The sequence below is a fragment of the Elephas maximus genome, chromosome 16 (assembly GCF_024166365.1).
Source record: "Elephas maximus indicus isolate mEleMax1 chromosome 16, mEleMax1 primary haplotype, whole genome shotgun sequence".
NCBI lineage: Eukaryota > Metazoa > Chordata > Mammalia > Proboscidea > Elephantidae > Elephas > Elephas maximus.
The window spans coordinates 66,861,992-66,877,327 of NC_064834.1; the positions used below are offsets into that span (position 1 = coordinate 66,861,992).

Genomic DNA, 15,336 nt, shown 5'->3' on the forward strand with positions numbered 1-15,336 from the left:
TTCGAAGGCCAGCTGCATGACTTGGATCGCTTTGCTCAAATTGCTCAAGATCTCACCTCATCTGTGAAATGGGGAGGGACAACAGTAGCCCTCATTGGAGGTGTTGTAAAGTACTCAGCATAGTCCTTGGCACACATTAAATGTCAAATAAATGTTGCTCTCCTCATCATCACCCTCATCACCCCCACCATCATCCTGAAACTCCTGCCATGGTGCCCCTCTCTCCGGGCTCTCAGCTCCTGCACCCTGCACAAGGAGGCACTCAGCCCCCGGTTGTGGCGTGCTTCCTAACAGATGATCTGATGATTCACAACAGAGAACCATCCAGAAGAGAGGGAGGTGTGGACTCAGTTGCACTGACTCAGTGGCTGCCCTTTGAAGGAATCCTTCTATCACTGAGTCACGCAAGCACCTCTAAAAACCCCTTGTTCATGGTCACCCCAGGTCACGGAAGCAGCACGTGGTCCCCCCACACCCTATTCAGTTTGAACAATGATGAATCTCACCATCCCACGCCCGGCAGTCTCATGGCCAGCTCCGCTCACCTCTTACTGCGTGTCTCTGTGTCAACAACTGCATCTTCTGGACAGGAATGTTCTTGAGATGACACACGCTCTAGACACCTCTGTGCTTTGTCCCCTGCCCCCTCCCTCAGTTTTCCCTTATGCTTCAAAGACTGGAAAGATGGTGACGTGCAAAGCTTAGCAATGCAGCCTCACATGATGGTGCTGGCATTTCCACATTCTGCTCAATGCTGTGGGTGCGTAAAAGTGTAAGCAGTTAGAATCTGCACCCCCAGCATACACAGAGAAATCCCACTTTAACGATCTCTTTGTCTACTACTGGGGGAAATGTTACATCTGCAATCTTAAGCTCTCTATGTCCTCTTCAATAGAATCTGGGAAAAGTGAGGGAGAGTGGGTATCTTAGTCATCTAGTGCTGCTATAACAGAAATACCACAAGTGGATGGCTTTAACAAGAGAAATTTATTTTCTCATAGTCTAGTAGGCTGGAAGTCCAACTTCAGGGTGTCAGCTCCAGGGGAAGGCTTTCTCTCTCTGTCGGCTCTGGAGGAAGGTCCTTGTACTCAATCTTCCCCTGGTCTAGGAGTTTCTCAGGCACAGGGACGCCAGGTCCAAAGGATGCACTCTGCTCCTGGTGCTGCTTTCTTCGTGGTATGAGGTCCCCAACTCTCTACTTGCTTCCCTTTTCTTTTATCTCTTAAGAAATGAAAGGTGGTGCAGGCCACACCCCAGGGCAACTCCCTTTACATTGGATCAGGCATGTGACCTAGGAAGGATGCTACAATCCCAACCTCAACCTCTTTAATATAAAATTACAATCACAAAATGGAGGACAACCACAGAATGCTGAGAGTCATGGCCTAAGCAAGTTGATACACATTTTTGGGGAACATAATTCAACCCATGATGTGGGAAACCTTTATGGAGCATTTCCTGGTGCTCTGGTGCACACTTGCAGATTTAATCCTCAAACTAGACCTGTGAAGATGGGGTCACTGCCTGCATTTTACAGATGTGGAAACTGAGGCCTCAGGCTGCCTATGTCTTAGAGCTAGCAGAACCAGGATGTGAGCTCAGGTCTGTCTGCCTCGATCACAAACCTTACATTGACAGCAACTAAGGAAGGGAAAAAAGGCAAATCCCAAAACATTCACTTGGGGCGGTACTTTTCACATTGATGGTTCTTTTTAAATTCTTGTTTTTCTTGGATGCAAAATTTTCTGCATAATTAATTGCATTTGGAAATTACAGAGCTGTTTCCCATTCACTGAGTTGGAGATGTTCGGTAGAAATGTAAATGCAAGCCTGACTGGAGGGTGCCTACCACAGTGTAATGTTGGGGGAAGAGGAGAGTCTGGTCTCCTTGGGTGGGGCAGGACTCCAAGCCCCGCTGGCCTGAGCGGCAGGGAGGGGCAGGCAGAAGTGAGTCTGAACTGGAAGCCACAGAGGAGAAGGGTCAGAGCCAGTTTCCAAGGCCAGGCCAGCAGGGTAAGAAGGGCCCATTCTGGCCAATTGGCTGTGGCACAGGCAGGTGCCCTGGTATCCACGGTGTCCAGGCCTGTCCTATCCTCCTCGAGCCTCTCCTTAAGTCAGCAGGCGCTAATTAAACACGAGACATTATTCCTTCCTTGAATACATGACATGTACCCGGCAACCCAGCGCAGGTTCCCCCACAAATACAGGACTTCTCTGGGTCACAGGCTTACGTCAACTGCAAACCATGGCAGGAACAGAAAAAGACATCCTGTCTCCTGGGGTGTGTGGGGGGTGGCAGGGGGGGAGAACCAGGGGGCAACAGCATGCTGGCCATCATGGGGTTGCCCTTAGACCCTGCAGGCTGCTGGCCTGGATGAGGGTAGCTCCCACGAATGCTGGGGTTTCCTTTCTCCCCATTCTTTTTCTTCTCATTCCTTGTTCTGAGGATGAAACACATTTGGAAGTAGAGCTACCCGAAATGGAAGCATCCCTTTCCCTTGGAATGAAAAACAGAGAGTGAAATCTATCCGGTTGGGTCTCAGTATGGGCTTGAGGGTGGCAGCTAGTTTCTATGTCCATGAACCTCATGCTTCTTAGGACGTGAACTGAACAGTCGTTGGGCAAGAAGGGCCCCTTCTGAAGAGGCCCGGGCTGTCCAGAACAGCAGTGAGGATCCACTGGGGTCTCTCTCAGCTACCCGATGCCTTAGATAAGACAGTCTTGGGTATTAGGAACTCAGAGGCCCCTTTCAAATCCCCCACACCTCCACTTCCAGGAATGAGTCCAAGGTCTTTCCCCCACTGCCCCTTTTAGCAGGAATATCTCAAGATGCAATCCACACATTTGAGGTTTTTCCTAATGATTAATGAAATGGCCACAGGGCAGAAAGGAGGCAGAAAGGCAAAACACCTGGATAGCCCCAACCTGGTGACAATACCAAGGATTATTTAGAGCTGGTTGTCACTCTGTGACAGCAAAGAATTCATCTATCCTGCAGCCAGGTCTCTGATACCCACTGCCTTGGGGTAGGTGAGGGTGGAGGACTCTGCCTTCCAATGACGGGCCAGCGGGCAGTTGAGGAATCCAAACCAGCTAGCTTGAGCTCCCGGGAGAGGGGCACACGATGTACACATCCTGGCACCCTTGGGGTCAAGCAGGCTGAGCGCGATAAATGTGCCGTGAGTGAGTGATTGAGTTAATAAAAAAAAAGCGTGGTCTGGGAGGATTTTTCTCCTATTTGTAGAAATGACTCTTTTGAAATCAGTAAGCTGTCACTGAGAAATCACTGTATAATAAGCAATGAATGCTCAAAAAGAAATTAGATAAAGTAAGAACCTAATGACCATGTATTACCTGAGTAGCTTTTTTTTTTTTTTTTTAACGATGCTAAGAGGCTCTGGCGAACATTATGTTCTGACTCCCTGTGAAAACTCTCTTTACAGCCGATGCTGTGTTAGTTACTGCACCACAAAGTGCATCTGGATTCAGAAGCAGTCAGGACTGTCGTTCTGGCCATCTGGAACTAGAGGCGGTAAGGCTGAACAGAGTAAGAACATTATATTCTTGTCATGAGAGACGCTCACATTTGGTAACAGTGACAGGAGCCAGGTTTTGGGGTTAGCAAGATCGAACTGGTTTCCACTGCTCCACTTGGGAACTGAGGTATCCCCAGGCTAGTCAGCCCACTGGTTTGCTCCCTGCAGGGTGGCTGGGCTGATGAGAGGTCACCTTTGGGAGATGGGTAGCCCAGTGCTGCTCACCATCAACATGCAGTAAATGGGTTGTCCTCCCATGTCTTCCGCAAACCCACTGCCCTAGCCTTTGTGCATTACTACTGAGGTACTCTCTTCCCTGCCACTTGCCCTTCCAGCCGCAGCTCAGGTGCCACCTTCTGCAGGACGCTCTGCTGACCCTTGAGGCTGAGCTGGCTATTCTCAGCTCTGTTCTCCCATTGCAGTGAGTACCTTCCTGATCACAGACTGTCACACCGTGTTGTAACGGGCATATGTGCTTTCCTCTCTGCACCGGAGCGGAGAAACCAGGGCTTTATTCCTGGCACAGTAAGTGCAGACCAGCTGGACGGATAGATGGATGGAGGAGGTAGGGATGACTTGCCAATGTGCTACGTCAGCGTCACTCTGGGTTCTCCTTTCCCACCCTCTGAATGATCAACGCTGATGACCACTGCCCTTTCCTCCCTCAGACTGTGTCCCCTGGGCTTTGCTGAGGTCTTCGCTTGTTCTCCACTCTCCAACTGCCTCCCTTTCTCTAAGGCCTCTTCCACCACCTTTGCCATAAGCTTGGTGTCCACAAGGTGCAGTGTTTGGCCTATTCTTCTTCCATCCACTTCCCAAAAAACCAAAACCAGACCCACTGCTGTTGAGTTGATTCTGACTCATAGTGACTCTATAGGACAGGGTAGAGCTGCCCAATAAGAGTTTCCAAGGAGTGCCAGCTGGATTCGAACTGCCAACCTCTTGGTTAGCAGCCATAGCACTTAACCACTATGCCACCAGACTTCTGCTGGGGAATAAATCCTCTCTTCCATCTTCAGCCACCACCTCTATGCTGATGATTCTAAAACCTTGCCCTCTCCTCTAGCCCAGCCCCTTCTCCAAGATCTGGTCATGGTTTACACTTGTTTAGTCGTGCACTCATTCAGCATATATTTAGTACTAAGTACATCATATTGGCCAGACACAGCTTTAGGCACTTGGGACACATCAGAGAAAAAAGCGACAAAGGTCCCCAACTCTATGGAACTCTCATTCTAGCAAAGAAAAAAGGAAAACAACAATCAAAATAAGTAAATCATATAAGCTGTTGGAAGGTGAAAAGTGCTTTGAAAAGAATAAAAGTGAAAGCAGGCTAAGTGGGACTGAGTGTGTGGAAACTGACAGTATTAAATGGGGTGGCTATGGCAAGCCTCCTCCAGATGAGATTTCAGCAAGACTTGGAGGTGAGGGAGCTCTCCAGGGAAGTATCTAGGGTGAGAGTGATCCTGGCAGAGAGAACAGACAGGGTAAAGGCCTGCTCATTCCAGGACCAGCAAGGACACCCATGTGGCTGGAGCAGAGTAAGCGGAGGTAGGGGGCCAGGTACGAGGCAGGCAGGTAACTGGGTAGGGTAGTTCGTGAAGGGCTGTGAGGGCCTTTGAAAGGACTGTGCCTTTGCCTTGATGGCCTGCCTGTACCATACTTCCACATGCAGTGCGCTGAGTGCACGGAGGTCTGGACCTTGTTTTCCACGGCCTTCCACTAACAGACTCTGCCGACCCAGCTTGAGACTATCCCTTGGCCTCAGAGACTGGTCCAGGGCTGGGTAACTGACCCAAGCAAGGCCAACGAAGTCCTTGCCTGGGATTTTTCAGCAGGTTTCAGTGGGGAAGAGTCTCTTTGTGATCCTGAGGTGACAGGAGGTGGCTGTGTTCACTGGTAGATTGTACTAGAGAAAGAAGCAGACAATCAGAGAGCAGCAGGGCGGCGAGGATGCGGATCGCAAAGCCTCCATTTTGGCTGTCCCCAGTACCCCTCCCTCCCCAGCCACATGAGTCAATAGACCCCTCCCCCGCTTTAGCCCTAGGAAATTTCTAGCATGGATCCAAAGAGTCAGGTGAACACACCCTTCAAAGGCAGCATGGACAAAGTAATTCATTTTCTTCTTGCCCTGCCTCCAACTCAAGTGACAATTCTGCCCCTCTTTCCTCTATTCCCCATTCTGGCTATGGAGACTATCATCTGCCCAGTCCCCACATTATCTTGTCTATTCCCAGCATTTGGGAGTCATTCCTTCCTTCCCCGGCATCTATCAAGTTTCTAACTTCCCGTCCAGCTTTCACTGCTCACTGGCCTCATCACTTCTCATCTACTCTGCTTCCAGAACCTCCTAACTGGCTCTTGGCCACCAGCCTTGCCCTCTGCAAACCTCCCTCTGCACCAACACCTGGGAGCCGTCTATAAAGCCCAGCCAATCACTCCTCTCCGCTCTCAGGGACCTTTGATGGGTAACATCCACACGCTGCAGCATGGACTCAAGGTCTCCAACGTCTTGTCTTGCCTTTAAATCACACCGATTTTTTCCCTCTGACACTAGGATGGTTGTCGATGAATCGTTTTGCCCTGGGTGGTGAAAATGGTTAATGCATTGAACTATTAACCAGAAAATTGGTGGTTCAAGTCCATCTAGAGGCACCTTGGAAGAAAGGTCTGGTGATCTACTTCCAAAAAATCAGCAATTGCAAACCCTATTGAGCACAGTACTACTCAGACACCCATGGGGCCACCGTGAGACGGAACTGACTTGAAAGCAACTGATCTGGTTTTGGTTTTTTTTGGCCCCCAGGTCCCTACTTCCCACCCCAGCACTACATCCCCCCAAACTGAGCTTCCTTCCTTCTGCTTGACTTTTCCTGCTTCTCAGCCACCAAGATCTGACCCTAAAATGGCTCTTATGACTCTCCACTATGACACTCCCCTCCGCCCCGAGAAACCTGGGGCTCTCTGTTAGGGCCTTCTGGACAGACTCATCCCATTCCTTTCACGCTCAAAGGTTGAAAAGGAAGTTCTGATGTCAAGACTCCACCTGTCTACATGGATCCAATAACCCACAGAATATACAAATGTGGAAGAAAGGGAGTCCCTCATTCTGTCTCAGGGCCAAGAGTAGAAAAAGTGATTTTGGTGAGGATGTGGGCAGGTGAAGGAAGGTACAAGAAAAAGGAAGCCAAAAATCTGAGCTTGGGCAGACATCGGGAGGGGCCAACTGAGAGAAGGGTCCTCGGAGTAAACCTAGACAGGCGTTTTTTAGCAGCAGGCTCCAGCAGGAACAGACAAATGGCTTTACACCACCTCCACCAGAGGAGAGATAAGGGGAGATACATGACGACAAGATGGAGCGTGTTGTAGCTGGCTCCCGCCTGGTCCACAGCTCAAGTTACCCCGTGAGCAGAGAGACACCAGCTCTGACACTGCTTAGCTGGGGCTGCCTGGCCACATGTCAAGAGGCACAGGCTGGGGACAGAGGGTCCAACAAGAAGAATGCTTATGCCCCTAGGTAGAATCAAAAGAGGGCCACAGCAGATGTCCACGGACACCCTCGCTCTTGAGGGTGGTGTTGAATCTCTGGCACACACACGCAGCTTCCAACACAGAGAAAAGGTGGCAGGCGGCTCACACAGGTGGGGCACATTAAAACGAGCCGCTTGGCACTCTGAATGCATTGCTAAAGACACCCATGTAATCATTTGAAATGAAAACTGCTCAAATGAACTGGAAAATATTTTACTTGTATTTTCTCATATCCCCGAACCTTTCTTTCCATGGTTCAAAAGTTTGCATTGTCTAATTGCTGATTTCCATTTGTGAATGAATCAGTGTAAAATAAAATTAAGTGCCAAATTAATCTACCCATCTCTTCTGAGGCATTAATTATCCTTGGAGCCATTTTCTCCTGTGCTTGCCACACGTCAAGACAAGCTTGGATACAGTGATACAGAATCCAGCTTTCTACTCAGGAACTTAGGCCATGAGGGGGAGGATGGCCTTGATCTCTAAGATCAGCAGTTTACTGTGGGAATGGGGTCTGACTCCAGGCAAATGAGACATATTTCCCACGTTTTCAAGGTGTACTAACACTGTCAGACCAAGGAAGTTACCAGTGCAGTAATATTCTGCGTGGTTTTGTAGACAGGTTTCCCAATGGCCCCAGTTAACACATTAACAACAATCTATTTCCTCTAAATATAACAGGGTCATCCTCAGAGCGGAAATGGCTAGCTGGGAATGAATCTTGAAAATTACATATGGTGTTCTTCTGTATGAAGGATCTTTGTGGTTCTGCCAAGAGTCCCCCAAGTCTCCACAGTACAACTATCATATCCTTGACCCCTGGGAAAGTTACCCGTTGCCATCAAATTGATTCCAACTCACAGTGACCCCGTAGGACAGGGTAGAACTGCCCCATTGGGTTTAGAAGGCTGTAATCTTTATGGAAGCTGACTGCCAGATCTTTCTCCCGTGGAGCTGCTGGTTGGGTTTGAACTGCCAATCTTTCAATTATCAGCTGAGCATTTAACTACTACGGCTCCTCTGGGAAAGGTAGAGCCAGGCGATCTGTGACTTCATCAAAGCCACCACTATTGACACTATGGGCCTGATTCCTTCCCCTTTCAGGGTCAGCATTATCAGAACCTTTCTAAAAGGATTGAAATAGCCTCGAACAAGCACTGCTGGTAAGAAAGAATGCAAACAAAACCGAAAAACCAAACCCAGTGCCATCGAGTCGATTCCGACTCATAGCAACCCTATAGGACAGAGTAGAACTGCCCCCATAGAGTTTCCAAGGAGCACCTGGTGGATTCAAACTGCTGACCCTTTGGTTAGCAGCCGTAGCACTTAACCACTACACCACCAGGGTTTCCAAAGAATGCAAAAGCAGCGCTCAATTCCACCTAGGAATGTAGTGAAAGGAAGGGAGAGTCTAGGTTACTGGTGTTCAAGGCAGAGGGCTGGCTCTGATTGGAACTCTTTAAGACCCAACCCTCCTGGCAAAATGCCATGCTTTGGGCAACAGTGGTTGCATACCATACATGAATGTGCACTAAGAGTTGTTAATCCGGTGCCCAAATGGCCGAGAAGGGCACAGCCACTGAACCACGAAGCAGCCTTAGGGCTGTGTTCAACAGCGACACCGTGCGGCAGCAGCGAAAACAACAAGGTAGATGGGCTGCTCGGTAGCCTCAAGCTCTCCCTTTGCTCGGCATTAGAAGCCTAGTGGGCTTTGGAGTATTCCTCTGTGATTCTTAGACAAATAGAGGAGGAAGCATGCTCAAAAGGAAGATGATAGACCTAACCTCCTGTTAATTAAGAGAAGCTGAGGTGCCTGGGTGATTAATTTGTTGTGTTGTTAGGTGCTGTAGAGCCAGTTCCAACTCATAGCAACCCTATGTACAATAGAACGAAACACTGCCTGGTCCTGAGCCATCCTCACAATCACTGTTATGTTTGAGCCCACTGTCGCAGCCACTGTGTAAATCTGGTGATTAATTAGAAATATAAATGGAATATGAATGTATTTGTGGCACCTTGAACCAGTGCTCAGGTCCCTGGGTGATGAAAATAGTTTGTGCTTGACTACTAGCCTAAAGGTTGGCAGTCATACCTGCTCAGTGATACCACGGTGGTACCACAGCTGAAAGGCCTGGCAATCTGCTTCTGTAAAGATTACAGCCACGAAAACCCTACGGGAAGAGTTCTACTCTGTAACACATAAGGTTTTCAAGAGTCAGAATCAACTCAACGGCAATGGATTTGGTGTTCCGTTTTTGAAGCCAGTGCTCGAGTAATGAGCTAATTCTGGATGTCAGAATTTTGGGGGAAAGGAGGTAAGGTGTAAGTTTAAATTATGTATATATAACAATTTGCATCAGGAATAAAGGTATTTTCTTTCATTACAGCCAAACCCAGTCCTGACATATTTCCAGACGCTAAGGAAAGCAAGCAGAGGAAAACTGGCATGGGAGACTCCATGCTTCAGGGAAAGGACCTGAGGCTTTGAAATTCCATCACACCCTCCTAATAACACCTCCGCATTTTCTGTAGACAAGCTTGGAGGCCCGACAGTCAAGCCTATTGCCTCTCCCCAAGCACCCCAAGAGTACAGGTACTTGTCAGCTTCCCTAAAAGGGAGAAGGAATAGGAAAACAGAGTCAAAAGGAAAAGCTAAAGAAGATTTTCAAGCTGTTTAAAGGGACAAGGAGGGAGAGAGGCAGGTTTTGCACAGAGGCACATGGGGCCCTGGGGAAGCAAACCTGTATGCCACTAGTTGAGCTGGAAAACTTTAAGTGCTGGGAAGTTTTACTGAGCTGGAGCAGCTCTCTGACATTCACTGACGTTGAGATGGAAATGGAGCATTTGAAAGTGTGCGCTTTCAAAGAACACGGTTTTTAGGAAGCAAATTTCCCTCTTGCCAACCCTTCCCTTTGGGGACATTCAAATTAGGCCTTAAGTCATCATGTCAGGTGGGGTCTCCCTCTGAAGGGGGTAAAGGTTAGAGCAACAGGAAACGTGCAGAAACCTCCGTCTCCAACTCCTACCAGCTGCTGCTTGGGCATTAGTGACAACAGCCGCCTCACCAAGATGGACTGGGCAGGAATGGAATCAAAAGCTGAAAATTAAAGATGCGATTAATACAATCTGATGAAAGAAAACACTGCTAGCCAACCTATCAGCTAAAATTACGTTTACTCTATCTGATGGGGAGGGGTTGATCACGAGCAGTAAGTCCAGGTTCTGGAAAGACATTTGGGCTAAAGAACTTAACAGCGGGGCAACAGCAGGGCAAGTCACTGATTCACCTTCCCAGGAAAGAGTCAAGACAGGGTGGAAAACCCATCGATCACGCGGAGCCAAAACTCACGTGGTTCAGCACCTTGGCTGGTTTAAGACCCAGGTTCCCAAACAGCCCCTGAGTTCTACCCAGATGCAGAAATGTGACAGCAGTACAAATCTTCCTTCCTGCCTTCACCTTACTGCAAGGGGGCTCTTGTCCACGACACCTGGACCTTGGTATGATCAGGCAAAATCAGTTACTCTATTAGGCAAGGTCTGTCTTGCTGCTCCATCAACTGAGTCTACTTTCTGCTAGTGGGAGTATGTCAGCACAAATGTCCCTCCTACAAGGTCTGTCTGGGCCCTCAAATAGCATCCAAACCATCCTGTTATCTGCAGGCTCCTCCTGCCACCTCCCAGAGTATCCCGAAGTTCCCAAACTCCCAGTTACTTTCCCCTATAGCTTAGCACAAAAATAATCTGATTTATAATTCATACCAACCCTCTAAGGATTCTGTTTTTTGAGGAGCAGGCCAGGTAATGCTAACTAACCACTAAGGGTGGCCTTTCAGCCTGTGTAGGGGAGGTAACACACCTTCTCTGGACCCCGCATGTAAGCGGAAGCTTGTGAGGAGAGAAGGAAAAGGTTCCACCAGCGGGACCTCTCCCACCCCTTGCTCAATGAAGGAAGGATCATCTATGACTCTATTTCCTCCCCTATAGCTTCTCAACTCAAGGCAGGACCAAAAGCCCAGGTCTTCTGGCCTGGACCCATCAGTAAGCAGGATGACATTTGAATGTACAGGTGACGAGGGGTGGCCCTGCCTTAAGCCGTGTAACACCCTGGAACCCCAGTCCTTCAGCAGGAAGATGAATCCCTGAAGGCTAAAAGGACCCAGGGATCTGGGTTTCAGATCCAGGAGCCTTCTGAGGAGGATGCAGAACTCTCTGCCCCTCACATGACTGAACCCTGAGTGAGACTCCTACAGCTTCTCCCCTGGGTCCAGCTCCTCAGTCAACTCTTCAGCAGGGGCTTCCTTGGACACCCTGATTGACTGTCTGCCCCAGGCCACTGGCTATGGCAGAGCCCTGCTTCTTCCTCTGGACCCTTCTAGCACAGCCATCCCTGGCCTTAGTCTGCAGCTAAGAGGGCAACAATGGACCAGAGGCTTGGAAGTGAGGAAGAGTCCCTGGAGGAGACTCTTCCTTTGCTTGTCCGTCTGTCTAAGGTTTACTGAGTGCATAGCATTTTGTCAGAGATGTCCATTTGGAAGGCTCCTGGCTTTGATCCCTGGGGACAAAGTATAGGTGTTGTCCAAAATGATGCCCCTTCTGAATTTCCAACCCAGGATCCAGCCTGCTCTTCTAAATGAGGCCCCGGAGCAGCCTCAGTCTCCAGAGGTGGCAAGTCTCTGCTTACCAGCTGCATTCAAGCCTAAGTTCTGGAAGGGCACACATCAACTGTTAACTGTGATCACCTGAAGGCTGGAGGTGAGAGGAGTGAAGGGAGCATTCCACATTGCTTAATTTTGTTTTTACACTGAGAATGTATTCATGGACTACATTAAAATAAACCAATAAATGGCCCCAAAGGAAATGGAAGTCAATGTTCTAAAAACACATTCAAGGCTCAGCAGGATTTCTGATGGACGCGGAATTATCTCGAAGCATGGCTGAGTAGGAGGTACCCACTCTTCCTAGCTGGGTAGATGGCTACATGACTCAGAACAGAATCAGGCATTCTCAAAGTTCTCCTCTCTAGGGCTGGATACCATTCAGTCTCTCTCGGTGGTCTCTTCCAGTTTCTGAACTCCAAAGGCCAAGAACCTCCATAGCTCCAGTCAACTCCCCTCCTAATTGTACTTTGCTCCTCGGAACCCCTGGGAGCCACTCAGGGCTTGAGAAGTGAGCACAAGCCTTCACGATCACCTCACCCACAGGTGACTCTCTGTGCTCACTAAATGCAGTCGTATTTGACTGCATCCCAGCACCGCTCATGGAGCATCACGTATTAAAGACAGAAGCTTCCTCAGCATGAAAGCCTGAACCACTTCTGAACAACCATGTGTCACAGGCAGAGGTCAGTATTTTTGCCAGTCCTTTAAAACCAATTTCCCTCCACCTCCAGCCTCCACCCAGGTACAAATACAGAAAACGAGCGCTTGGCAACTGCGACAGCCACCGAGGTTCTCCAGGCCACCTCATTAATCACCCTGCTGCCGGGCGCTTGCTTACCTGCAGATGTAATTCGTCTTGCAGGAGTCCTGCAAATGCAAACAGTTGGGCTTCTCCCGCTCTTCATAGGAGCACACAGGCACGATGGTCTGCCGCCTGCGCTCGGTGCAGGCGATGTCCCGGCAGGAACAGAAGAGCATCCCGTAACTGTGCTTGGCGGGAACCTTGTCGAAGAACTGCCGGAGGGCCTTGTGGCACTTGCGTCGGTTGCAGACTTCATTGGACATGCTGGTGGTGCAGGGGGTGATATACGCAGACCTGTACTTCTTGCATGTGTCGTCGAGGTTGCAGGCCTTGGCAGCATCTAGGCAGTTGTTCCCCTTGGGTATGTGCTCCACTGCAAAACAAGAGAAAGGCAGCAGCCATGATCACGGTGCTCAGACTCCAGGCAGCTCACACGTACTCTGTTCACATTGAGATCTTGCCATTTACCTCACAATGCTGGGTGCTCTAATCAACTCACCTCCATGTTTCAAACCTAATAACTAATGAGTTCATGGCAAGCAGAATGCATTAACAGTGCTGGGAGTCCAGGGCCACAGCAGGTGGCTCATATTCTCTGGGATGTGTAATTAGGAGGTACTGAGTGCAGAAAAAGGACCTCAGGCACCTGCCCGGCTATGCGCAGACAAGGCAATAGGAGACTAAGTTTCCAGCTCCTGGTTTGTAAACTGAAATTAGAATAACAGGAAGCAGCAACAAATTATATACTTGTTCATTATACAGTATATAAAATGATATGCTGAATGCAAGTATAATTGCCATGCAATCCTCCAGGAATATAATTATGTAATAAATGCATATAGTACATGCTAATTACTATATGATTACAGAGTAATTACACAGTTATTCGAGCCCAGAAGACAAAATATTATGCCAGGCTCTCTAAACAGGAAGAAGCAACTACAAGGAAGCTGTATTTAAGTTCAAACTCACAGACCATTGGAACGAAACCAGAATTAGAAAAAATTCGCAAACCTCAATTACCATGTAACTCACCACGTACAGAATGAGGTCTCAACAAGTACTTAAGTCTCAGATTAGAAAAATTCAGCTAGTGTTTTGGATAGCATTTCCATGAGTTTACAAACCACAGGCTTTAGGACTCACAAAACATATACTGCCTTTGGCCCAGCTCCTTTGTACTCAGACCATCAGAGAAGCAGTGCCATCCACTGCTGGACTGCCCACTGTGCACTCTGGAGAGAGAGCCATTGTGGAGGCAAAGCCCACTAGGGTGCTTGAACAGGCTGGTCAGGGCAACAGGTGCCTGGGTGGTGCAGGAGGTTTGTAATCAGCTGCTAACCTAAACGTTGGAGGTTCAAACCCACCCAGTGGTGCCACGGAAGAAGAGCCTAGCAAACTGCTTCCACAAAGATCATAGCCAAGAAAGCTCTATGGAACAGTTCTACTTTGTAACACATGGGGTCATCATGAGTTAGAACTGACTTCATGGCAATGAGTTGTTTTTTTTTTTCTTTTTGGCCAGGGGCAAGCCCAGTGGCCAAGTGAAAAGAAGATTGGGCAGAAGAAAAGTGAGCTCCATCCCCAGAACACAGATGTTTCTACAGAGAGGGAAGTGATAGAGAAGACTTCCCAGAGCCAACTTATAAAGTAGTCCATGGAAGATGGATAATTCCACGTAGCAGTGATTCGGAGGAGATGGTAGACAAGCAACACACAGCTGGACTAGCCAGCCCAGCAAGTTCCTGCTTGGCCTCAGCCCCTCCACGGATTCCGTGACTCCCTTTCATTCTGTTTATGTGCTCCCTCTAGACGGAAGCCAGGAAGGCATTCGGGAAACCACAGGAGGCTAGAGAATTGACTTCCCTGGGTAGTGCGGTTAATGTGCTCGGCTGCTAAGTGAAAGTTTGGAGGCTCGATTCCACCCTGCAGAGCCTTGAAAGAAAGACTTGGTGATCTACTTCTGAGAAATCAGCCATTGAAAACCCTATGGAGCACAGTTCTACTTTGACACACATGGGATCACCGTGGGTCAGAACCGATGTCATGGCAGCTGGCAAGAGAAATGACAAGAGAGGAGAGTCCAGGTGGGTCAGGTGGGACTGATGAATGGGACAGTGTAGTTAGTGCAGGTTTAAAGGGTATACGCAGTCTCCATATTCTACAGAAGATGTGCCTTGCTTTAAGAAAATTCACTATGCAAAAATCTGAAATTACAAAATGACTGTATACCCTGGTACCACAAGTAGTATTTTATTGTGCCCCAGGTTCATGTTTCTGCCTATCACATCTGAGTCCAAAAAATTGAATAGGGAAGGCAATAAACAAGACAATCAAGCCCTTCTCGGGTAAGCAGTACAGGAAGCTAGCAGCTGGAAATGCATGCCTGCTGGTTTAACAAGCACACCTGGTGTTCCTCCCCATCACACTCTTTCCAAGCCTACTTCTCTCTGGCTCCTCTGCTCCACACTGAGGTTCCTAAGGACTCAAGGGGTGGAACAGTTACCACGCAGAGGTGTATCTAAGGTATGGCAGGTATGGCAAGTACCCTGGGTGTGGCAGTTTCTATTGGCCTCTGCAGTTTTCATTGCCAGCTGTGAGAAATTACTCAACAATTTAAAACTAGTTGCCATAGGCACTATGTTCTGTACATACACTGCTGTCACCATGTGTCCTTATGTGGCATTATGTATTAAACTCTCTCCCTCAAAAAGATGTGTTGAAGTCCTAACCCCAGTACCAGGGAATCTGACCTTGTTTGGGGAAACAGAGTTTTTCCTTGCAAATGTCATCAAATTAACAAAGACAT

The 15,336-nt window shown here is 48.6% G+C and overlaps 1 protein-coding gene across 7 annotated transcripts in view; it reads right to left on the reverse strand.

Moving 5' to 3' along the window:
• The window catches only part of GFRA1 (GDNF family receptor alpha 1), a 239,131-nt gene that overhangs the window by 59,946 nt on the left and 163,849 nt on the right, over positions 1 to 15,336 (reverse strand). For all 7 annotated transcript variants that reach the window (XM_049854962.1, XM_049854963.1, XM_049854964.1 and 4 more), the window contains one exon: positions 12,564 to 12,900. In XM_049854962.1, the coding sequence (XP_049710919.1) occupies positions 12,564 to 12,900 (337 nt within the window). The remainder of the gene's footprint in view (positions 1 to 12,563; positions 12,901 to 15,336) is intronic.